Raw genomic sequence first — 26,108 nt, 5'->3', positions numbered from 1 at the left:
ACAATAGTTAATAGAACTATGTAAAACTATTGTTCTTACATAAAAGGCCGATGTCCTTGTGTTTCTCTGAGTGTACTATTTTAAGCTATAGTATTTACTCATGTATTTTCTCTTTATGTTTTTTTACTACTACATTTTGAGAAGAGATTATTTTCCCCAGGTAATTCTCCTTCATTTTACATTTTTTTTCTACTCTTAAATAGCTGCCAGCAGAAACTTCTCTAAGGTACATGTTCTTTATCCTTGCCAGGACAGATAAGTTAAAGCAGTCAGCTATTCAATACTAGTTGGTACTATTCCTCTGCCTCTGCTCCTGCCCCTGCCCCTGCCTCTCTGCCCTTCCTTCCTCACCACCTTTATCTGTATTTCCCTATCTAACTTCCCTAGGCTGGGATCCTGGGAGGGTAGGGCTTCTGATCTTGTAAGTGCGCTTTTACCTCTGCTGAAAGTCATAAGCAGTGAACTAGGGCTTAAGACGCTTCCTGGTCATCCTTCCCTTGGCCCAAATGTGTCAAAACCTCTAACTAAAACTTAAAAGAAAATCTTCAAATGTAATCAAAACCCTTTGATCGCTTGAATAAGTATTTGATATAGACTGCAGTTAACTTTGCAACAACTTGTGATGATGTAATTATGAATGTTACTATTCATTAGTAAATGGGAATGAAAAAATCTTAAAGATGAATGAGGTTTTGTCAGCAGTAATGTTAAGAACCAAGATGCTTTCATTAATATCCTTTTCCTTTACTCTTTTTACCCTTCTCCTTCGTATTTTGCAGTGAAAATGTCAAGGAACAAGGAGGAAATTACATGAGTAAATACTACATATTGTAGTTAACCCTTAATTAGTGGTGTTAATGTAATTTTGGAGAAATCATGGATAAATGAAGTCTATATTTTAGCTTACAGTTTAATGTCTTTGACAAATCTTTAATTAGGTGTGCTATACTACAGCAGAATAAACTCATGTGGCTTGAACTCCTGTTCTTCCTCTAACCACTCTTTGGCCTTAATATTCATAGGCTGTGTGTTGGCCTAAAACCAAGGGACCAAGAGAGAAAAAAGAAGTAGCTAGCTTGTCTAATACACAAAATAGGTTATAACTCCTTAAATAATCAATAGTTGATTACACTTTGGATTTATTGATGAAAACAGTCAATGTCTCTGCTTAATCATTAATAGAAACTTGCAAAATAAAGAGTGGGTAGAGCTTTCAGGTTAAGAAGTTTGTTACATTACCATTATTTTAGAATTAGACCAATAGTGTTAAAATTGATTGATAATGACGGCTGACAGACTGGTAAGCTAAATAATATGATTTGTCATTTTTAAAAACGATATAAATATGGGTTATAAATTAACTAAAAGAGTTGTTTTTTCATAGCATATTCCCTACAACTTCCAAAAATGTATAGGCACTCCATAAATAATTAGGTCTAAGTTTTAGATTAAATTATGCTTGGAATGACCAAATTATATCCAAAATAACAATATTAGCATTTAAGAGCAAAAGTTATAATATTAGAATTGATATTTAACTTTGAATCATTTTCATTTCAAATAATTTAATTATATTTTATACTGGGAATAATGTCAGTATTTTTATGCTAGATATTGCATGAATAAGCTTAAGGTTCAGTAAAATAACAAAAAAGTACTCTATATTACCCTTCTTCAGTCTTTTATAGCCTGATCATTTGCATGACTTTTTCTATGTTCAATGTGCTTTAGACCAAGTAGGTACTGTTACAAAGATATCCCTTTTTAGAACAGTGTAATTTTTTGCTAAAGATTACACAATGACCTTTAAAATTTTTTCATTCCATGAAATTTACCCAACAGCCCTTTCGTTCAATCCTCTATCTAAACTAAACTGCTAAAACTTTGTGTTCTTCCACTCCAGTAAAGTGTTTCCTCTTTAACTTTAACCTTTGACCCTCTCTCACCCAACGATTGACATCTGGTCATTATTTCTTTTACTGCTTTCCACCCCCTGTTGTCAGATGGACTGTTCTGTTGTCTAAAACACTTGATAGGTGGACAGGTTTATATAATCCGAGGTGAGTTCCTGTAGAGGCTAATTGGATGTTGTCTTTTCATGCAAAAAAAAAAAGCAAACCCTAAAACTTGCCAGCAGTGAAGCTGTCCACCATGTTGGTTTCCAGAAAATGCACATTTATTATCTGTGGTACTCTTAAGTACAACTAACTGTAGACTTATCTCTGATTATGGATGATGGTATTCAGAGCACCTACAAAGTTACAAATATATGAAGAGCTTCTTTTTCCAAAGTTTGTAAATAATTTTAGTGTTCCAGTAACTTTATTTTGATTCATACAGCAGAAATAAAGTTTTAACATTTTTGTTAAGAAGCATGTCAATTTTCTTCCATGTTAATTGAAATTCTATCATGAAATATGTAGATAGATATATAGATATATGATGGAGCAATATGCTATATACCATTTGCATGGGTCAAAAAAACTAGAAAATACAAAGTTTTGAAGAGAAGGTTTATCACCCAAGTAGTAGAAAGCAATGCATAAGTAAAATTCATTTTATACACTATACATTGCATCAATTTTTTATATTTCATAAAAATATTAGCTGACATCTCAAAATTTCACATTCAGTTGTGAAAAAAATCCTACAGCATTTATTTTATTTTCCCCAAAAAGCACATTAAATGTACTCTTGCATGAAAATAGGGAAGAGGACATTTTACTTGGTTTTCTAAACTTTGAGCACCTAATGCATTTGGCTTCATTTTTGTCTTTAAATGTTTTCTAAAAAATATTAAAAAAAAAACCACATCCATGCAGAGATTTTTTTGGCATTTCATCTTAAGCTGTTTTGATGTCTCCTTTGCACTTATGTGTTCCTCTCCTCCTTTTCATCAGTTGCCTTCATTCCCACTTGTTTATTTATTCTTATTCTCTAAAAGCACAGTGGAATGCTTTATAGTGTTGTGGCTAATTGGAGCTTGCTAAATGTTTAATAATGCTATGAAATCCTACAGCTACATGGGGGTGGTAGAGATTGCAGGGGTGGTGGTGGGAATGTGAGGGAAGAGAAAGGATTATGAGGTATACCTTTAAGTAAAGTTTTTAACTTAGGGTTACCACTGTTACTATGTAGAAACACTGAGGTTATGTCATTCCACCAAAACTATTTCACCTACTTAGTTTCCTCTTTATTTTATATTCACACTATACAACAGTTGTATTAAAGTAGAATCGATTGAACTTTGTTCAGTTAACATGGTATACGCCATATCCTTAGAGAATGCTAATACATAATCATCTTAGCAAATTTTAAAATTTCTTTTTTGAGTTTATGTTCCAAAATGTTGTTTGTGGTTTTTTTCCCCCTGTAGATACATATGTTAAGTTGACTCTTCTGAATTCCATGGGTCAAGAGATGTCCAAATGCAAGACATCTATCCGCAGAGGACAACCAAATCCCATATACAAGGAAACCTTTGTTTTTCAAGTGGCCCTGTTTCAGCTTTCAGATGTGACCCTTATACTGTCCGTTTATAACAAACGCAGCATGAAACGGAAAGAGATGATAGGCTGGATTTCTCTAGGTCTCAACAGCTCAGGAGAAGAGGAACTCAATCACTGGACTGAAATGAAGGAATCCAAAGGACAACAAGTATGTAGATGGCACTCATTATTAGAGTCATAATGGACAGAGCAAAAGGCAATTATGACTCAATACAGCCTTGTTTCTGGCTCCAAATGCATTATTTTTACTTAGCCACTACCAGGAGAGCAGTTCACAGAAGTATCAGATTCAACATTCCACCTTAAAACATGCACTAAGTGCTGTGGAACAGAACAGCTAGTACGTCATCTCTTCATTGATTTTCCATATCTCTCGTGGAAATTATCTTGGAATATGAGAAACTTACATGATCATGGTCAGACTAGCAACTCTCCAGAGGTTTAATCATATGATGTTGGTTTTTACAATAATTTCATTTTAGCTACTAAAGAGCTAGCTATTTCATTAAAAACCAGAATTTTCAATGAATAAAAATTGGAGAATTTTGGTTTCAGTACTGTAAGAATATTGGCACTGTCCTAGAGGTTCTCTATATAATATTTTTTGACCAGCCAACACCCAGTGTTAGTGACAAGAAACTTGTGGTCAATTTGAAAGGAACCTAAATCAATTCTAATGGTAAAAATTTAATCTCATTAAAAAATCATTTTTATTTCATATTTTTTCTCTTTGCATAGGTTATTATGCTTCATTTCTCTGTTAAACATCTCAATAGCATTAAATCTAAGTGGAAGCAGGTATACTTTGACAAAAAGAATACATTTCTTCAGCATGTCACGGGGACAAGCTCCACTTGGACGCAAGTCATTTTTCCCCTTGCCTATGCTTCTGCTTAACCCAAAGAGACCAAGTCACTGTACTGGTCCCTTGCAAGCCTTGTTAGACAGGTTGTACTGTAGAATTATGTAACTTTCTGTTGAAAGCACTTCCTATATTCATGTATTCCAACATAGGAAGCTCATAGAGCAGGACTTGACTTTTAAAATTCTTTCAATAATTGATATTAATTTATTTTAAATGCCAGTATTGTGAAGAATATATTTTTAAAACAATGAAGTATATAGTAAGTTAGCTGCTAAAAAACCACAATCCAGTGTGAAGAAGTTTTAACTGTCTGGTACTAGCATTTAGCAACAAACATTGTTTTTAGCAAAATAAGTGTTCATATTAAGAAAGAAGCTGCTCTCTAAGTGTTCAGCTTACCCTCAGATACTAAACCTGTGATACAAAGACTATCCCTGTCTCAGATGCAGTCAGAACCTCATGTTAAAGACAGTTCTGAGACTCCTTCTGATGCTTCTAGTGACTAATTTTTATGAACTTTACAAATACGTTCTTCGACGTAATATCATCCTGTGCCTTTCATGTCGTTAAATTTGCTCATACAACTTGAGAAAGCTGTATTTGCAAAATTAGGCCTTCAATTTTTATAAATATAAGGATTCCTCAGAACAATGTCATAAGATCTTTTTTTCTCTGGACTATGTAAAGTTGTATATTATGTGCTAATTTTTTAAATGACAAATGAGTTTCATTTGGGTTGATTTTTTAAAAATCTAGCAACTTTGGTTGGAAGTAGCATTAATTATTGTCCTATTTTGCTTCTCCTATTTGCTGTCTATAACTTTGCTCATAAATATTGTCAGTTTTATATATGTACGCAATTCTTTTCCTTTGCCCTTTCTCCTTTCTGGGCCAAATAGAACGAATAATTATTTGTTTACCAATTACTGAAAAGTAGTGTATGGTTTTCAAGAAATTCACAGTGTACTCTAATGTACAAATATATAATAGCAAAACATCCTCATAGAAAATATCATTTGAATTTGAGTTTATAGAAGGATTGTACAAGTAATCCCAAAATTCAGTAAGCCCCTTGATTACCTTTCAGTTCAATTAAGTTAACAGTTTAGAAATGACAGTTCAATACATTCATCCATATGAGTTATAAGAAAAATTATTATTAGGTTAAACTGAAGTTTATGAATGCATATTATGGGATTTCATTAATGGGAAAATTCATTCTTTCATTAGAACAGTCAGCTTTTTCCAGGATTTTTATAAATGAGTTAGTCTAGTCTACAATCTTATGTGAATCATGAGATATGATAATGTGATTTAAGCAAGCTCAGCAACAGTGTGCAAGAAGGTTTTGAAAGGAATTAAGAATCTTTACTTAGAAATCACATCTAGGATTTTGACATTGTAAGTATTTGTTCTAGTTTTGAAAAGATTATGTTAATGTTAACTAGAATGTCCCCAATAAAAAGAGGTATCAGCCTTATTTGTAACTATAGTAAGCCTTACTCAAACACAAGATTTCCTTGTTATTTTACCTTTGAGTGAGTAATCCACTAGCCAGCTGTTGGTTAAATTTGCCTTTTGCAGACAAAACCCAGAGAGATGTATATGTTTCAGGATATCCCAGACAACTTCTAAACAGAAATCTACAGATCTAAAAAATAAATAGGAAGTTGAAAATGTTAAATAAGGTCCCTGTGCTCAGAAAGATAACATAAGCTATAACTCTAGATTCTATAAGAGTGAGGGTGTCATAATTCTGGAAATGTTCAAGTTAGTGAATTCTGTTTCTTCTCTGTTTACTTAACTCAGAATAACCTTTTAGTTTAAATCCTAATTAATGATTACTTCATTCTATTACCTACTTCTTTGCTTCTCCAAATACACACACACACACACACACACACACACACCACAGCAAAATACATATCTTATCCTGTGGATTGACAAAAATAGCATTAGTTCTTGGAGTAATTACTTCTAAAAGATTTTTTTTTCTCTTAGAAAAAAGGCTTAAATGGGGCTCAAGAGACCCCTTTTACTATACCAGATTTAATATATCAGATAGTATTGCTGGGTTTTTTGTGCTTTAATTTTCATGAAAGCTTTAAGGCAAATTTTTATGTCCTAGTAATTACAGCAAATAGGGGCCCGCTGGTGGGCAGTAGATACGGGTTTAGAAATTTGAGAAAGAAAACCCAATTTCTTATTGTTCTGTTAAAAACCCCTAAGTTTTATAATAAAATGAGAAAGGCCATATCTGGCAATTAAGTGACATGTGAGTGCCTGCTCCTGTAATTATAGCCTTTATTTATCAACCAAATGAGTTCCAAAACAGTGGTTTCTTACTGCCCAAGAAACAGAAGGTATATACTTCAAAATCAGTGAAGAATGTTGGTGCAATATTGATTCTTCTTGCCTCTCAAAAGTCTTCTTGCTTAACCTTAATTCTTTAGTGCTATCATATTTTCCATGAAATTTTATTTGCATGTTGTATTACAGTGCACACATTAGGCATTCAGATTCTACCATAGTAACAGAATAACTAATGTTTCATAGTATTAAAATAATGGCCAAAATGCCAGCCCACCCAGGGCATTGACCAGATAGATAGCCAATTAAATAGGCTAGAAATGCATCTTTGGCTAAGGTTTATTCTGGAACCTAGCTTCTAGAATTTAAATAAAATTCTTGTGGCCCTTATTTGTAAATATTCAGAGTGTTTACAGTAAATTGGAAATAAAATGATTGCTAGGTGATCCATCGCCAATATAGGAAGCAGAAGTAGAGTTGGAAATGTCAGTCAAAGGGAAGACAGAAGACTTGAGAAAAGGAAATTAACATTTGAATCTTATGCATGACCCTGAGAACCTATGAACTTATATAGTCAGATAATTAGTGGATCTGAATTTCAGATGCTGTTATATCCAGAAGAATTTCCTACAACCACATTCCATGAGTATATGAATAGAAGGGTCAAAAATGATTTTGCTTTCAATTGACACATGACTACATAGACTAAGCAGTCTATGTTCAGGTAGTTTCCAAGTTAAAACTCTATTTTGTTCCTAAAAATTGTGATTTTTTTATTCCTTTCTTCTCATTTTTCTGTGTCATCCACCACTATCCTTAAACTAGATCACCTACACTGGAGATATCATCATTGTCCTCATCACCAGGAAATATTTCTGAGCACAAGACTAAGTGTGTTGTTAAGCATTGTAAGAAATGGGTTTTTAAAACCTAGCAATTTATGACAATCAAAAGAAAGGCACTAAAATCGTAGGTACCAAATGTGGGCATAAAACATGTGACATTCATGTCATGTGACGTTGAACTTCCTTCCACCAAAAAAAAGGAGATGTTAGACAGAAACATAGAACCATGAAAAGGATGATGATGTTAATGAAGATGGTAACGATGACAGTTGTCAAGTTTCTTTGCTAAGATACAAATGGTCCCTGTGTCGCAGGTTGTAACATAACTCATTAGGATACCAACACTCTGTATGAACAGGAAAAATTTAAGGGATGAAAGAGTTAGAGGTCTGGGAAATGAGAGTGTTAGGGTTTATCTTTAATTTACTCTTACTATTTTGGATTGAAAATGTGTTGTGTAGTATTTAAATGGAATTTCTCCATGACACTTTTTAAGTGTCTAAGATTTTTATTAACTTTACAAGATCAGATTTCCTTCCCATACAATGGCGAGCCAATCTTTATAAACCAACATTGGGGATTTAAGCAGGGAAGGTGGGGCAGAAAATAACCTTTGGTATACAAGAAAAAATCTCTATTGGCCATGCCCTGAAGGAACTATGATAGGAATGGCTATCTCTCTTCTATAGAACTTTTTTGTGCAAAACATGTGAACAAGAAAAGACCAACTGCCTGGCAGCAGAATCCTGTACTGCAAGCAAGCCTCCAAGAGCAGCAGGCTAATGGAACACTTTACTTATGCCGAGGTGAAACCTGAGACATGGAAGGAGGAAGAAATAGACCTTTTCCTCTTTGAGTCCATGGAATATGCATTGCTATCCTTCCCTCTCCCACCTCACCCTCCAAAAAAAAATTCATTGCCCAAGTGTGAAGGATAGAATTGAACTTCCTTACAAAGAAAAAAATACTGACTAGGAATAACATTGCTTCAATGACCTGAGGCTAGCATTTTAATGAAAGAGTTTTATGTGTGATATTAAATAATGAGGTATTCAAACTAGGTTTAGTAGTATTAGGGGTTTTTTTTCTTTCTTAAAAAAGGAGAGAGATGTGTATAATGAAAAAAATGAGGGGCATTTAATTTGGGGTACCTATATGCTTTGGAGAACTGCCCTAATTCAACATAAACCTTTGTCAAGATATTCCCCAGACTAATAAATAAATCCTCTTATGGTGGTTTTATGAATCTTGAAAGTTACCTTTAGATTATTATTCAAATATTTCTTCACTGTGCTGCCTTTAAGATGATGAATATGAGGCAAAGAAAGGATCTCAGAAGATGTCTATCTCAAAGGCAAGTCACATGACAAGGTCACATTTTTCATGTTGTAGAAACAGCAGGAGAATCATTCTAAAAGCTATTTTCATAGCAAACTACATCATTCCTTTTTTATCTTGCAGGGTAACAAGGATGACCTTTTAAGTAGGAGCCTTGTAATAGTCTTTTAAAAAATTAAACAGTAGAAGGACCTCCTGCCTCTTATCTTCTGTGCCATCTGAGGATTCGTATTGCTATGGTTATCAAGCAAAGGCTCTGGGTCTGAGAATCCTATCCTAAGAAATTCCTCCTCTTTCTACATATACTTATAGAATAGTTGTGAGAATACTGAACTAATTGTGTGGTTTAGGGCATAGTCTCATCTCTGTTCCCCAAGAGTTAGAATATGCTCATTTTCATTTTCCCCTTTAAGCATTTTCATTGATACCCATTTATGTGATTTCTCACTAGAAACATTTGATTCGGGGTTTAATATCCTTTACCCATCCTTGGGTTCAAATCAAATTTATTAAATGAGATTAAAGGGTTTTTTTAAATATATATACACTGCTTTTTTGTCACATAAATTTAGATATACACACAAAACAAGTATCTCACAACACCTTGAATTTTTCAAAGCACTGTTTCCTTTTCTTCAAGGGTGAAGACCCTGGGCCTTCAATGTTTAGAAGCTTTTGGTATAGCTATGGCTCCATTATTTCAAGATGGACTTTGCTGTTAATTCTCTTAATAGTGACTTGGAAGAAGAAATTGAGGGAAGCCAAGGCCAGGAGTCTGAGACTCTAGTCGGCTGTACAAATTTAAATAAGGATTTCTCACCAAAATAGAAGGCTTTCAGAAGTTTTCGTTTCCCTGAGTACATATGCCATGTAGTCCCAACTCAATTGTAAAATGACTATATCACCTTTGAAGTCCTTCCCAACTCAAAAATCTATAATTCTTTGAGGGCAAGGTATTTATCTAATACATCATTGTTTCAAAAGTTCTAGGCACAGAGTAGGGGCTCACTACATATTTATTGATTAATTTCAAAAGCCCCATCCTTCCATCTCTAAAGCTCCACTGTGGAAAAATAAGATCTGAGGTTCCTTGAGCAGCTTAGGGCTACTTAGAGTAATAGTAGAGGCTCTTTGGCCTAACCAGTGCAACCAAAAAGGACTTCAGTCACATGATGGACAATGTAGTGGCCAGCGAGGGTCAGGCATTTGGGTCCACGTTAACAGTGGCTGTAATTCTCAGCCTCACCATCACTACACAGAACAAGCAAATATTCGGCAGCAGCCATGGGTAGCTTGCCACTTTTACATCCTTGTCCCGTGCAGCACATTCTGGTGTTCGTCGTGATTATTGTCACCAGCTTCATTGTCATCGCATTCCCCATGGGATATGACACTTCTGGATTCTTCACTAGCAATATCATTCCCAGCAGCTCACATCTGAGTTCTGCCTCCTTCATGGCTTTGTTCTCTGTTAGGGTTTTTCATTTTAAATGATGTGTTAATTCAGGAACTCCTCCTCTTCCTCCTCCTCCTCTTCTAAAGAAAAATGATATAGATCAGACACTGCCTCAGCTTCTGTTTTCCCTTCTTTTCAAATCTAGTCATGGTTCCTTCTCTCATGAAGAAGTTGCATGTTTTGCATGCATGTGGACAGGTGCTCATTGGAGGAATTTTTTTTTTCTGAAAGATTCTAGCCCTTCTACTCACTGAACCCATGAAAAATAAGATTATTAGGAGATATGAACTAATAGTTATCAGTCACAGAGAGTTGAGAATTTGATTTTATGTGTGTGTGTACTGCTTTATCAATGATCTGGTCTTAGCTTGAGGGGAATAGCAAACAAATAGAACCATAATACTGCTGAGAGTGTTAGACTGAAACTGGGAATCTGGTGGCCAAAATAAATTAGAAAGCTTCTCCCATCTTTTAGCGTTTTACCAGTACAAAAAAAAATGGGCAGGGTTTTTGTTTTTCCATAAATATTACTATCCCATCCTATGTCCCCCCACGACCTCCTCAGTGCCTTTGGAATTTTTAAGACAGAGGTAAGTTTATCACAGTCACTCTGAATCACACTCTGAATGACAGGGGCATCCTAACTTTTTCCCAATCATATTGTTTAGTCAATAAGAGGACTTAGAAGGTCTGCCATTTGACCTTAAGACATTTTAAAAGCCAGTAAAACCAAGCGTTTCTAGACAGCCTGCCCCCTTGGGGTTAGAGGTGGGAGTGTGGCAGGACGGAGAGAAGCACCAGAGTTCTTTTCACTTAGAAGCCTTAAAAAATAAATCCGTTTGTCTTGAAATGTACGTATAAAACAAAAATCAGGTGATTTGGGAGGGGACTTAATTGTAAATCCACCAAAAGTTTACCATAATTTTAGTGCTGAAGTACTGCATTTTGATTTTAGTACACAAAAAATAAGGCTATTCCTAAATAATTGATTATTGGAAGAAAATCACTGCCATGGCACTGTTATGCAGGATTTTGACATTTCTCCATTGTCAGTCTGACAATCTATATCTTGAGTTGTCTTCTTACTTAGGGACCCTTCCTCCCACCTGCTTCTTTACTATTCTGGTTATCAGTAAACCTAGCTTGTTCTGCTTGTTATTTGAGTTTGTCTCCTGAATATTCAAGATTACTTTGAAAAAGAAAAACCCTAAACACCATTCAATTTATTCCTTTAACATGTGATCTCTCACCTGACACATATTGTGTTTAAAATGAATACCCAATAGATGAAATAAAATGCCACATTATGCCTTGAAAAAAATAATAATTTTCTGAGATTGGTTTATATATTTAGTTATTGCTAAAATGCTTATTATCATGGTACTTAGCACTTGATATTAAATATGAATACATTGTTTAATGAGGAAACTGGCTTTCCCTTATGATCTCTAAGACTTATTGTTTTTCTTTGTCTTTCACATCTGTTTGAAAGGATTGCTGGGAGCTTCTTAACAGCATTTCATTTGTCATTTTCTGAGTAGGTAACCTTCTTCCTCATGCTGTAATTTTCATTAACAACCAGACCTTTTATACCCTAAGGGGTCAGTCTTCCTGTGATACCTATGCATGACACCCATTACAAGTGGTGAAAGTAATACACAAGCACCAACAGGAGACAAGACCCCCAAAGTGTAATAGGATCAGCAGATTAGAAGACTGATAGAGAATGGCGCCTGCAATACTAAGTGTGATTTCAGTTATAAATGGGGTAGAAGCCAGGAACTGGATCAAGAATTTGATGTAAATCTTCTTTCTTTACTGGTTTGTGTTTTTCCCAGTTTGCACATTTATATTTTATCTGAAGTATTTGGTGAATAAAAATTTTGAAATAATTCTACACTTCTATTTAACCATGTAACTCCAAAAAGTAGAGTACTAAAGTCAGTGCTTTATAATACAATTTACTCGTAGTCTTTTTGAATAAGTACTGATAGCATTTGAAACATACCGTGTGTGACCGTCTGCTATAACTTATGAGGAGAAGATCTGGGTAGCTTTGTGTATAATTGGATAATGTATGTGTGTTGGAATGGAATGAAGCCCAATTGAATGGCCATTTTGTTTTTATAAATAGTTTCAAGTTTACTCCTAAACAAATTCCAACAGCTGCTTAGCTTACAAAATTATACTACAAATATTTTTGCCTTTTTTTTTAATATATCTTCCCATTCTCCTCTCCCTGCCAGTTCCTCCCACCTCATACAAGATGGGTATGCTACTGTAGCACTGTGTTTGCAAGGATTTTCATGGCTGTCATAAGAGGGGACAGCTGAACTTTGGCTATGTTTTTACTAGAATTTTGAAATAAGAAAATTTCTAAATGTTACCTTTTAATTAAATTTATCAGGGGAGGACCAGGAGTGGTCCTTGGTCATTTTATGATTGAATAGGCCTGTGATGGTCACTGGGGCCACTCTCCTTTTCTGTAAATAATGAGGTGCGTTAATGCTTAATACTGTTTCATTTCTCAAAAGTATTTTTAATGCAATTTTCACAAAAACTTAAATTAGTGAATTCTTTTATTCGAATTTCCCTTAATTTGCTTTTTTGAGGAGAGACATCTCCTTGATATGTGTACTTTCTTACAGAGCTTTCTTACCTATTTTTGTAACAGTGGGTCTAATAGCATAAAGTTTAAATGCTCCATGAGCAAAATTATATATCTCTTATCCTAAGGAAATATACTGCTGATTAAAGTTTTGGTCTTAAATTATTTCCAACTTGTTTTCTGGTGAGTCTAAACCAATAACTGATCTCATTAGTAAATACAAGTGTTTGTGCTGTTATCAGCAAGGTTGTTGAAATGTTTTTTGTCGCATTTTAATTCATGTTTTCATTAAAAGATATAACAAATATATGGGTGTGTGAAACAGTCCATTCTGTAAAATAGTACATATCGAATGACTTTAGTTTGAGTCTGTCTATTGATACATGCTGTATTTAGAGTTTTATTCACATGCCTACTTTTATACTGCCTGTATAGCACTGATTCTCTCAGTGCTTTGTTCCTTTTGTAAAATTGTATTATGTAGAGAAATTGATGTCCTGGTGTGTAAACAGTGTCGATGTATTTGAGAAATATCTTCAATTGGTTATCCTAAGGAGGTATTAAATGGCAGTTTAGTTTTTCATAATAGAGTACAAATTTGCTTAGTGGGCTAAAAGTTACTTGCCTCCCCCTTCCTACTTAAAAAAAAAATGCTTTATGAGTACCTACCCAGAGTAAGAAAGTCTCTTACTTTTGTCCTGTGGTGTTACACAAAGAATAACCCTTATTCTTATTCACTGAAAAAAAAGACTTTTTCATTTGGCTGTTACACAATAATTATTGTGCATTCCGTGAGCAAATATATAAGCATATTGCAAATCACTGCTGGGAATGAAAACCACTCATGTAATCTGGTCACATATTATCATTAGCAAAAATATTTATGTCGTATCTTTAAGTTGTGGCTTAAAATCTGGACCCCAAAGAGAATTAACTATAGGTATATTTAAAATTTTTATTACCCTTCTACATAGTTCATAAATGAGTCAAGAATTAAAACTAAATATCATCAAAGAAATCTAATTTTAAGTCCAATTTGATATAGTATGCGGGACTCTATTCTATCCAAATATATACTCTTTCTAGCACTGCACTTAATATGAACTTGTCAGTGTTTTCATTAGCAATAGCCATGTTATAGTTTTGCCTGACAAAAATAATCCTCTACTTGTTTTGATTATTTAGTTCTTTCATTAATTTTGCTGGCTAGTTATCTCAGTTCAAAAAAATTTATTAAAATATTTTTCATTTTTCATTGTCTTGTCTACTCGCTGTTTTCATTAATAAAGATTTTATAACAACAGAATCATTTTTGAAAAGACCATGCTTGCCAGCACTCTTTCACATGAAATAGAATTTTAACTCAGTGCTGGAACGTTGACAGAAATTAAAGTCACTACATTATTATTACGTTACCAGCTGCCTTTAAAAATCCCTAGTTCCATAAATTAACCAGAAGCCATCTCAATTAACTTTTTTGAAGTAGAACACCAGTGCTCAGTTACCATGTTTAATTTTTTTTTCCTTTAGAAAACATTATTGCTTTCTGCCAATACTAACAATGAAACATGTGAAATTGTTCTGTTTGAAACTAAATTGATTTATACTCTAACTATAAGACAGAAGATTGGGGTCTTATCTATTACTTACCACTGAATTTTTCCATTTTATCAGGTATTGTTAGTATCCATTATTACATTTTAAGTTGAAAAAAAGACAGAAATAACAAATTTGTTTCCAAATATTCATGAAAAAACTCCAAAATAATATTTTTCTAAATTTGGAAGTGACTAAATTGTTCTTAATTTGCTAGTTAGACTTTCCCTTCTAGGAAGAGAGCTATTCTCATCTAGGTAGGTCATGGCTAATTTCTATCTATAGCATTACAGTTGGCAAAGAAAAAAATGAAGGTCCAATGGTATATATGTGCATCTGTATGGTATATTTTAAACATGGGGTGTTGCTTTGGCGGGGGGGATTTACAAGAAATTTATGCAGTTAAGTGTCACACCATGTCATTGTATCTGAGATTGTTGTCAGAAATTACTTGTTAAAACTATTCTGTCGTATCTAAGAATCTCCAATATGCAAAATATTTACTATTAGTCACGTTTTTCTTTTTTTCATCTGAAAATAAAGTCATTCCCAATTTAAAGTCTCCATGTATGTAGCATATATATTTTGCCTAATGTTTTATAATAATAAAAGTTGCCATAATCTAATAGTACATTAGACTCTAAGAATTCTAGCCCGCAGAATTTTAGAAATCTGGAATGCCCAGAAGACCATCTTATCCAATCCTCTGCCTAATGCATGAATCCCCTCCAGGAAGTGAAATGCCAAGCAAATAAGGATAAAAATCCAACAAACCTGCAGTAGACAAAAATAAAATGAATGAGCTTCAGCGTGAACAAAAGTAAGAAAATGCATTTAAGGAGAAGTCTCTTAAACCCTACTTTAAAAGAACGTGAACTCTGAACTCTCAGTTACAAGAACCCAATAATGGCCGACTAGTTAGTACTTTAAGGTTTGAAAAGTGTATTACATATATTGCCCCATTTGATTCTCATAACATGCCTGAGCAGTAGGAACTGTTATTATCACCATGTTACAGATGAGGAAACTGGGTCCAAGAGAGCCCAGGGTCACACTACTAAGTAAGGTCCTGAGTTAGGATTCCAACTCGGGCTTTACTGATTCCAAGTCAAGTGCTATCTGTTATGATAAGTTGCCTCTTAAGAAAGGAATCTAGATATCACTATATAGAGTACTCTTTGAAGACATCAGCCCAATGTATTATCATTGACCCCCAAGTTAAACACTTCTGAGCATTGTAAAGAAATATTAGGGGGAGAAAAAAAAACATGAAACCTTATTCTCTCCCTCTGTAAAACTGTGATGGGAAAAAAAAATGGTGATCCAAGGAAATGGAGAGCTGCTGGATAAGGATGGATTCAAAACAAACAAAATCACTTAACTTTTTTTTTAAGGCAATTGGGGTTAAGTGACTTTCCCAGGGTCACACAGCTAGTAAGTGTCAAGTGTTTGGTCTGAGGCTGGATTTGAACTCAGGTCCTCCTGACTTCAGGGCTGGTGCTCTATCCACTGAGCCACTTAGCTGCCCCCAATTTTTTTTCATTGCTTTTTCAGGCAATTGGGGTTAAGTGACTTGCCCAGAGTCACACAGCTAGTAAGTGCCAAGTGTTTGGTCTGAGGCCAGATTTGAACTCAGGTCCTCCTGACTTCAGGGCTAGTGCTCTATCCACTGCACCACCTAGCTCCCCTCACTTAACTTTAAAAAAAAAAAAAAGGCAAAAGGTGATGAGAGCTGGGCTATGATCAAGGGTACATAATCATGAAAATGTGATATAGTAAGTATGGTCTTATTGACCAAATTCACCAAACATCAGAACCAGAGGAGGAGGGTTTCTTTGAAAATTACAAAAGTCAGTGCTAGAACTAACTAAAGAAAGTATTCCTTTATAAAAGTGTAGTAAATAGTATTATGGGATGTCAGTTGGAAGGGACGTCAGAGGTTATCTAGTCCGACACCGTTCAACTCTTCTCTGATTCAGCATTTTTGTTTACAATTTCCTATGCAAATGTTCAGAACTCTACCCCAGGAGACGCTATAGGTCTGCAAAGAAAGACTGGTGCCTGGAGTCAGAGGACCTGGGCTCAAATTCCACATCTAATACTTAGTGCCTGTGTGATGGTGGGCGAGTTGCAATTCCCTGGGGCTCAGTTGTCTCATCGGTAAAATGAAGGAGTTAGAGTAAATGGCCCGTGCAGTTCCTTCTAGCTCTCCAGCTCTGCTTCCTTGTCTCAGATTCTCACAAGAACCCTGTGAGGGAGGTGCAGCTGTTGTTACATTTTACAGTTAAGGAAATGGGCCTCAGAGAAAGGTTAGGTGATGTGACCAAGCAGGGTCATGCAGCTATTTAGTGCCTGAACAGTGATTCAAAACCAGATCTTTCTTCTGACTCAGCACTCTATGCCTTACCCATCCTGCTTCTCTTGATCTAAGTACACTGAGAAACATGATAGCTTTAGCTATTTGCTTTGCTATTATCGCATTTGGAATCTCCTTCATTAGTCTACCAGCAGTCACCTCTTTATAATTTTCTGACTTAGGTAAGAATGGCCATGCAAGAACAGTTGTCCTAGCCTGATGGTCTGCTGAGTACAAGAATTCTTTCATTATTGCTACTGCTTGGGATTTCTGTTCCTTTTATCCTTCGTTTTTCCCTCAGCCTGCTATGCCTGGGACTGTTCTCTCTCTGTGTCTCTCTCTGTCATACACACACACACACACACACACACACACACACACACACACACACACACACACTCTTCCTGTCTTCCACCCTGATACCCCCTCCTTACATAAGACCTTTCTTAATTTCCCTCTAGAAGCTTCTGCAGGAGAGGACAGGACTAATGAGAAGGCTGATCCTCCTTCCCCTCCTTTCCTGTTAGCCTCCTTCACCCTCAGTTTCAACACTGATCTCCTCTAATAGCATCTGTAGATGTTCCCATAGAGCCATTCTCCTTTTCATCACCAAGCATGTACCAAGACCCCATCTCCTCTGCTGAAATGCCCAGTTCACTTTAAATTTGCTTTTCCTCTGAAATATGATGAATTTTTACCCAAAGAGCCCCAGTAGCATTGCCATATAACTCCTCTTAGATCAAATAAAAAAGAAAAAAGTAAGCTTAAGAAGAAGTTTTGGCACTGTTAGAAGGTTCAACATCAGAAACTGATATGTTTTATCAGTGAAAATGACATTAAAGAAGAGAGATTACCCTCAACTTTGCTGCTACGCCCTAAGGACCATGAGACTTTTCCATCTGACTAGCAGCTGAAACCTTCCATAAGTGTTATCTTCTCCATAAGAAGATACCTCCTTGAGAGCATAGACTGTCCCACTTTTTTCTTTGTCTGCCCTAGTAGATTAGCACAGTGCTGTCTTCACAAAGCAGGCACTCAATAAAGGCTTTACTCATTCTTTCAAAGTGCACAGTGGAAAGGAGAGAGGGTGACTCAGGTGGAAAACCCAGGATGGAGAAAAGTCATTGAGGGCTGTTAGGGCCTGCTCCTAAAGCTCCAAACCATTAGAACCTAGAGCTGGGTTCTAACCCCCTCAGCTCCCACTCCAGCCCTCACTAAGGAGTCCTCCTGTGGGGATTTCTGAATAGGGATTCTTCATGTAGCATTTCCAGTTGCAACCCTGTAGACCCCACCCTGCCCCAAGCCACAGAGCCACTACCAGCAGCTTAGAGCTGGAGTCCTTTTTCTTCCTATTGGATGGGTGGAGAGGGCAGGGAAAGAGAGGGGGAGTCTTCAATTCCATTGCAGTGATGCAAAGATGGTAGAAGTTCATGGAGAAGGGAAACAATAGTCTCAAAAATAAGACTTCAACTCATTTTGTGATAAAAATGTTACAGAGATGGCACAGATTTAGAGATATCTAGGCTAACCCCCTCATTTTGCAGATAAACAGCCTAAGATCCAGAGAGATTAATATACTTTAGGTGCATTATAGACTAAATAAGCCTTTGGGACGAGGCCTAGGAGCCCACAGCCATCATGTCTAAACATTATTTCTAGAATACATTCTAAAATGTACTCTAAATTCTAAATAACCAACTATATTTGAAACTTTAGAACATAACTAGGTAGTAAGTTGGGGCTTTAGAGAAGTCTAAAGAGGACAGTCATTTCTGGATTAGGCAAAATATTTCTAGCAAATCAGACTTATCTAATCTTTGAGAGATCGCTTAAAATGTTTGTAGAACTCCTTCTGAAACTCTTACCCCCAACTCACACTAGCAATTTGAGGGGAAGTTGACTAGACCCAGGTTTAAGGTACTCCGGGGCAGAAAGACCTGACACCATTAGGGGCACTCTTCCCTCTTACCTCCCCCCACCCCCACCCCCACCCCCATCTAGAATCCATCTGGGCTGCTTGACTGCTCACACTCGTTGGATGGGAGTAATAATTCGAGTTATTGTGAGATGGCCCTACTATCTGACTTGTTGCACCCTCCCTAAGGTCTTCCAGGCTTTATGATTAGCCTTGCCTCTATATCCTCCAGATTCCTGACCTACTTATGTAATCCAAAGACCTCTGGTCCTGGCAATCTACCCTAGACCTTTTCATCTGCCCTTCAGTTGACTTTGTGTGTGTGTGTGTGTTGTGTGTGTGTGTGTGTGTTTGTGTGTACTGCCTTCCCCAAAAAGGCAGTGAGTTCCTTGTTTTTTCTATTTGTATCTCCACAGCCCAGCACAGTGCTTAGGACATAGTACATATTTTTCATTCATTCATTCTGGATCTACTAAGATTGCCATAGTTGTTGACAGGTGAGAGGGGTAGGTACTTCACAGGTTTACTCTGTCTTGTCAGCTTCATATGATAGGGAAGCTGGTTGAATATATGGGGTTGTTTACCAGTTTCTTCTCCTCCTCCTCTTCTTCCTCCTTCTCTTCCTCTTCCTCCTCCTTCTCAATGGGGGTTAAGTGACTTGCCCAGGGTCACACAGCTACTAAGTGAGGCTGGATTTGAATTCAGGTCACCTAGCTGCCCCTTCACATTCTTTTTATTAAAAACCAAGGACACCTGTATAATTCCATATCTCTCCCATCCCCATATTTTAAAAAACTTTCACTACATGGACTTTTTTATCCTCTCAGGCTTTCATCCTATGTCTCTCCTCCTTTTTTCAACCAAACTCCATGAAAGTTATCCACATTCATTGTCTACACTTCCTTTCCTTAATCTTTTGCAATCTGGCTTCCAAGATCGTGGCTCAACAAGTGAAATGTTCTCTCTTTACTCTCTAGCCTTGCTACACTGCACTCCCTTACCACTACCCACCATTTCCTATTATGCGGTGATATTGGTGGCCTTGCTGTTTCTCCCATAAGAAACTCCATCTTCCAACATCATTCATTTTCACTGACTAGTTCCCCATTCCTGGAATCCTCTCTTTGCTCATCTCTACCTCCTGGCTTCCTTCAAGCCTCAAATTCCACCTTCTACAAGAAAGCCTTTCTTAGTGCCCCTGAATCTTAGTGCCTTTCTCTCTGGGACCATCTCCAATTTTTCCTGGCTATAACTTGTTTGTATTTAGTGTTCACATATTGTCTTCCCCAATAGACCCTGAGCTCTTTCTAAAGTAGGACTGCCTTTGCCTTTCGTTGTATTGCCAGCTAATGGAAGATGGACTAATGAAGAAAGACTTGAGGAAGAAAAGACTAACCAGCAAGCTGTTGTCATAGTCTAGGCGTGAGGTGATGAGGGCCTGTTCCAGAGTGATAGCAATGTGAGAGGAGAGAAGGGTTTGTATACAAAAATGTCGTGCAGGTAGAATCAGATTTGGCAACTGATTGGATTTGGCAGGAGAGGGCTGAAAGAGTTGAGGATGACATCTAGGTTGTAAGCTTGGGCAACTGGGAAGATGGTAGTGTCCTCCAGAGTAATAGGGAAGTTAAGAAAAGGGGAGGGTTTGGGGACGGGGGTGGAGGGAAGATAATGAGTTTAGTTCTGGACATGTTACATTTAAGATGTCTATGGGACATCCAGTTAGAGATTCCAAAATGAAGTTGTAAATGTGTTTCTGGAGATCAGGAGAAAGGTTAGGGCTAGATAAATAAATATGAGAATCGTATACATAGAAATGATAAATAAATCCATGGTAGCTGATGGGATCAGCAAGCAAATTAGTATAGAGGGAGAAGAGAAAAGGGCCCAGAGACTTGGGTAGTAAGATACCTATGAATAATAAATGGATGAATAAAGTTTTCAGTTATTACTATGTGCCAGGCACTGTGCTAAGGTTTTGGGGATACAAAAAGCAAAGGAAGACATTTCCTGCTTTGAAGGAGCTCACATTCCAGTGAGAGAGACAGCACATATGGAAGGTTTCAGCTGCAGGTCACATAGAAGGATTTCATGGTCCTTAGGGTACAGGGGCAAAGCAGATGTTAATACCTCTTCTATAATGTCATTTCCACTGATAAAATCATATTAGTTTTGGATGCTGAACCATGTGAGACTAGATTGGAAGCCCTGCTCTTCAAAAGGCTCTTGGGTTCAGAGCCCAAGGGGAAATGGTGTTCAAAATGGTGGTCATTTGACCTGCTTGATGCTTCCTTGTTGTTTAAGTTAGGCTAGCATGCCTGCCCTGTGAATGGCAGTTGGTTGGCATTTGGTGGGGATGTCTAGGCATTTGGTGGGGGTGGGTAGGCATTTGGCCATAGGAGTTGTCTCCCTGGACAGTGGCTATGGGGGCTAAGGGTGATCTGGATGAAGATCCAGCAAAGGAGACTGGGGAGTGGTCAGAGAGGTGGGAGAACCAAGAGATAGCAGTTTCACAAAAACCTATAGAGAGAAGAGTGTCATGGGGGCTAGGGTGATTGAGAGTTTCCAAGGCTGCAGAGAAGTCTGGAAGGTTCAGGACTGAGAAAAGAGCATTAATTTGGCCATGGAGAGATCACTGGTAACTTTGGAGAGAGCAGTTTCAGTTTAATGATGAGGGTGGAAGCTACACTGTATACGGGTTAAGAGGATAATTAGAAGAAAGGAAGTGGAGGTGTCAACTCTAGATAGCCTTCTCAAGGAGTTTAGGCACCAAAGGGGAGGAAAGATAGAGGATAACAGCTAGCAGGAATAGACAGAAGGCGAAAAGGGACACCTGGGCATGTTTATAGGCAACAGAGTTGTTGTTTTCCCTTTCTCAGAAAGGACCATGACATCAGGAAGGTGGTGCCACGACTTGCAAGTGAGTTGGATTTAAGTGAGAGAGGGCTGTGCAAAGTCACTGCCTCACTTTCTCCTCCGGAGCCATCTGAGTCCAATGGATATATATCAGGACAACTGGAGATGGTCCCTGATGTAGTGGGAAACCTTGGCCTTTTTAAGCTAAGGTCTTTTCTGCATCTTAGCTTGTCTGAAGCAACACCCATTCAGTGATTAAGGCTAGATAAGAAATGTGGCCCAAAAATGGCCTTTTTCACCTAGTCAAAAATGAACCCAAAAAAATCAATATGGGAGGGGAAGACCCTCAGGATTTCTGGCCAAAACAGAAACTATTGCTATTTATACTCACTCTGTGCCATCAGAACCCAAACAATGATGCACTGAGTCTTGGGCTGGGACCTATTGTTGGCCAATCAATGAGGGCCATAGTGATTTGGGTTTAAGGCATGGTCCTTTTTTTTCCCTTTTTTTTTTTAATTTTTAGGCAATTGGGGTTAAGTGACTTGCCCAGGGTCACACAGCTAGTAAGTGTCAAGTGTTGGGTCTGAGGCCTGATTTGAACTCAGGTCCTCCTGCCTTCAGGGCCGGTGCTCTATCCACTGCGCCACCTAGCTGCCCCAGGCATGGTCCTTAAAAAAGAAATCTAGCCTATAAACCTCAAGATGTCTTTCGAGGTTTCAATGATCAAAATTTATATTCCTTTGGGCAGAGTATCCATAGGTAAATGTATGTAGAGAGAGGGAGAGGAGGGAGAAAAGAAGAGAAGGAGGGAGGGAGGGAGGGGAGGAAGGAGGAGGAAGGAAGGAAGGAAGGAAGGAAGGAAGGAAGGAAGGAAGGAAGGAAGGATGGAAGGAAGGAAGGAAGGAGCTGCATTGCCTCACTGGCCAGTTGGGCAACTACTACTCCTCACGGGTTGTTGTTTGTCCTTTGTTCTTGAAATGGACCAAGACGTCAGGAAGGTGATGTGGTGACTTGCAAGTGAGTTGGATTTAAGTGAGACAAGACTGTGCAAAGTCACCAGTCTCCCTACTCCCCAAGCCATCTTGATCCAGTGGCAAGATATAGATCAGGATAACTGAGGATAGCCCCCAGGCAACGGGGAAGTGATCAGTAAGAGACTGGAGAGGTGAGAGAACAGGGATAGTAAAAGGAGCCATGTATGGAATGAGATCTCTTGTGTAGAAGAGTTTGCCTTGGCAAGGAGAAGGGCAATTCATGTGAGACGAGGTAAAGGAGGAGAGAGTGGCAGGAGACATCTGAGTTATTTGAGACAAGGAAGAGGCATGAAAAGAGAACTCTCAGTGAAGGGTCTCAATTTTCTCAGTGAAGTATGAGATTCTCAGGTTTTCCGCTAAGGGGAACAGAGAGAGTTATGGGAAGCCTGGGGAAGGATAATAAGATTTGGAAAAGACACTGTGGTGGGTGGAATCATGATTCAATTAGGGAGGCATAAAAGAATTGCTTTGCCACAGTTGAGCGCCCACTTGAAATGGGACATAAAATTTTAGTGGACCAGTCAGGAAGGTGAGGGTGTCAAAGAGGGCAAGAAGAGAGAGAAATATAGTTTGTAATAACTACTATAGGTATGTGAGAGAGTCAATTTCCAAGTAGCTTTCATGTTGTAATGAAAGTCTGTGAGATTTAACATGTGAATTTGTAGTGGACTCAATTGGCATGCTGTATAACCTCCTCCATTGGTGTTCAGCTACAGAGATAGAGAGGACAGATGGGGAGAAAGTGAGGTGGAGGGAGGGTTGACTCAGAGCTGTGAATTGACAAGGTGTGAAGAACAGTAAAAACAAGGAGTGAAGGGATGTGAGGGTGGAGGGCAATGTATAGTTGAGCTAAGTCAACTATAAGGTAAGACAATGTATAGTTGAGCTAAGTCAACTATAAGGTAAGACATTGTATAGTCGAGCTAAGTCAACTGTAAAGTCAAGAATGTGAAGAGAAGTAGAGCCAGTGCATTGGGAGAACAGCAAAGAGTGGAAAGACTGGAGGTAATATTGAAAGAAGAAGAGGTTTATCAGAAGTGAGGCAGAGGTGGCAGGAGAAGAGAGTATATTGAAAGTGCTTGAGCTTATGACAGTCTTCATAATTAATCAGTCAATAAATATTAAGTGCCAACTACATCCTAGACATTCTGCCAAGCATTGTGCTAAGGGAATACAAAGAAAGGTAGAAGACATATCCTCTTCTCAAAGAGCTCACAGTCTCATGTACAAACAAGCTAAATACAGGGTAAGTTAGAAATAATCAATCGAGGGAAGTCATTAGAATTAAGGGGGGATCAACAAAGGCTTCCCATAGAAGGTAGGATTTTAACTGATACTTGAAGCCAAGGAAGTCAGGAGAAGCAGATAAGGAGAGAATCCTCAGGTGCACTGGGGACAGCCAATGCCAATGGCCAGATCTGGAGATGGAGCAAGGAGGCCGGGAGTACTGAATCGAAAGTACATGAAGGGGTATAAGAAGATTGGAAAGGTGAGGAAGGGGCAAGTTATAAAGGACTTTGAATGTTATAGATAGATAGATACACACACACACACACACACACACACATATATATATATAAATATATATGTATATATCCACTCACCTAAAAGTGTTCATCAGGAGGAAATGTATTGAACAGAGTCCAAATAGAAGAGGGATTCCCTACTGATGACAATATTCTCCAAATGTTTCATTCATAGATGACCCGTACTGGTTGCATTAAGCCCCAAAACATGACATCTTCAATGAGATCCTGGGTAATACAAAGGAGATTAGCCTGGCTAATTGCTTGAAAAACTAATTGAAGAAGAAAATACTTATTTATAATAGCATGGCTTTTAATTGGAAAAGTTGAAAATAATTGAATTATTCCACCAGTACATATGTCTTGGACAAGCACAGCAGATGTGTTGGGCCCAGAATTGAAGGAGTTGATCAGAGTGTATTTCTTCTGGAAAACTGAATGGTACTTTCAGGGATCCTAAGCTGCTCAAAATTACAGGTAACCCAAAAGGCAATGGAAAGATGCACATTGCTGGCCTAATTAAGCTGTAGCACATTGAAAGCAGTGACACATGCATGAAGAAATATGTAAAAGACCTCATGTACATATATGACTGGAAAAAAATATAGGTCAACCATATGTAATGATAATGAAGACACCATAAACAATTCTAGTGCTTGACCCTAGGCAATGGAGGAAGCGACAAGCATTAATTTAGTACCTGCTATGTACCAGACATTGAGCATAAAAAAGATAGAAATTAAAAAAGAAATTTAAAATTTAATTAAATTATAAAGAGATGCTTTCTGTCAAAGGAGGCAATTAGTCCATATAAAAGCATATGCAAAATAAACACGGGGTAATTGGGGAGAATCAGGAAAACCCTCTAATTCCTAAAACCCCTAAGAAGTTGAGAGTACATGACCCTACTACTGTTGAGAAAGATAGTAGCAGTGCCAGTAGAGGCCTTTTAGTGGCTATTTCCTCCACCAAGGCTTAAATAAGGGCCTATGTAGCCTTTGCCTTTTTGAGTTTGTTCTCTCCTACTCTTCACCCAGCTCTGATTCTGATTTTCCAGACTTCAACACTGTGTCAGCAGCAGTCTCCCCCTAGAACCTGTTGCCTCACCCTGAGCCTCCTCACCCTAGAACATTACTCCACTATGCCAGGCCCTCTTCTCCCATTGGTGAGTTCCTCTCAGGGCTTCCATTTTGGAGAGAGACCCAACCTGGTCAACTTTCATTCCCCTCCACAGCTGTGCTTCTGACTTTCTAATCGACCTGACCCTATAGCTTCCCCTCCCCACCCCGCAGCCCCGTCCTGAAGGTGGGATACTAAAGTTTGAAACATTGATAAGACAATTGACTGGGAGGTATTTTAATATATAATAAGCCTTACCATTTGATTTCAATTTCACATACTCCTAACTGAAGTTAACAGAGTCTCAGGCTGAGCAGGAACTTTTCTTGAAGTTGTGAGTAGAAAATTATTTCCTGATTGGAAAGAGAAAGTTACAGAGGAGCAGGCTTTTGGCTCTCACGTGATAAATCTGTTTCTTTCAACTTCTGCCATTCATAGGGAAAAAAATAAAGGAAGATCAGAAAAGAATGGGCAAAGCAAGTTCAGACCTTTCCTCCGATTAAGAAGACTGAGAAAAATAGTCTCACTTGCTAAGGGAATTAGAGGCACTAACTATGGAAGAGGAAACGCTGCAGGGGTTTTGAGGCTAGGTGGAGCTACCGAAGCCCAGGAGCATCCAGAAAAGCCTTTGACTCTAAGCAATAAGGTGAGTTGTGCAAGACCATTTTATTCAAAATCTATCAATAGGATCAGTAATTGGAGTTAGCGATGATTTTAAAATGAGTGGAAAGGTACCAAATTATACTTGTTTTTTTCCAGTTTCAAGTTGTTTTTA

General features: G+C 37.6%; 1 protein-coding gene across 2 annotated transcripts in view; it reads left to right on the top strand.

The window, feature by feature from the left end:
* The window catches only part of SYT14 (synaptotagmin 14), a 200,118-nt gene extending 185,049 nt beyond the window's left edge, over nucleotides 1-15,069 (top strand). For both annotated transcript variants that reach the window (XM_078156332.1, XM_078156331.1), the window contains exon 6: nucleotides 3,377-15,069. In XM_078156332.1, coding sequence (XP_078012458.1) covers nucleotides 3,377-3,690 — 314 coding nt within the window. In that variant the 3' untranslated portion in view covers nucleotides 3,691-15,069. The remainder of the gene's footprint in view (nucleotides 1-3,376) is intronic.
* Nucleotides 15,070-26,108: the final 11,039 nt, after the last annotated feature.

This window comes from Phascolarctos cinereus, unplaced genomic scaffold (genome assembly GCF_003287225.1).
Source record: "Phascolarctos cinereus isolate Bilbo 61053 unplaced genomic scaffold, phaCin_HiC Scaffold_5;HRSCAF=322, whole genome shotgun sequence".
Lineage (NCBI taxonomy): Eukaryota > Metazoa > Chordata > Mammalia > Diprotodontia > Phascolarctidae > Phascolarctos > Phascolarctos cinereus.
The sequence above is the reverse complement of the archived record's forward strand: the minus strand, read 5'-3'. Positions and strand labels throughout refer to the sequence as shown.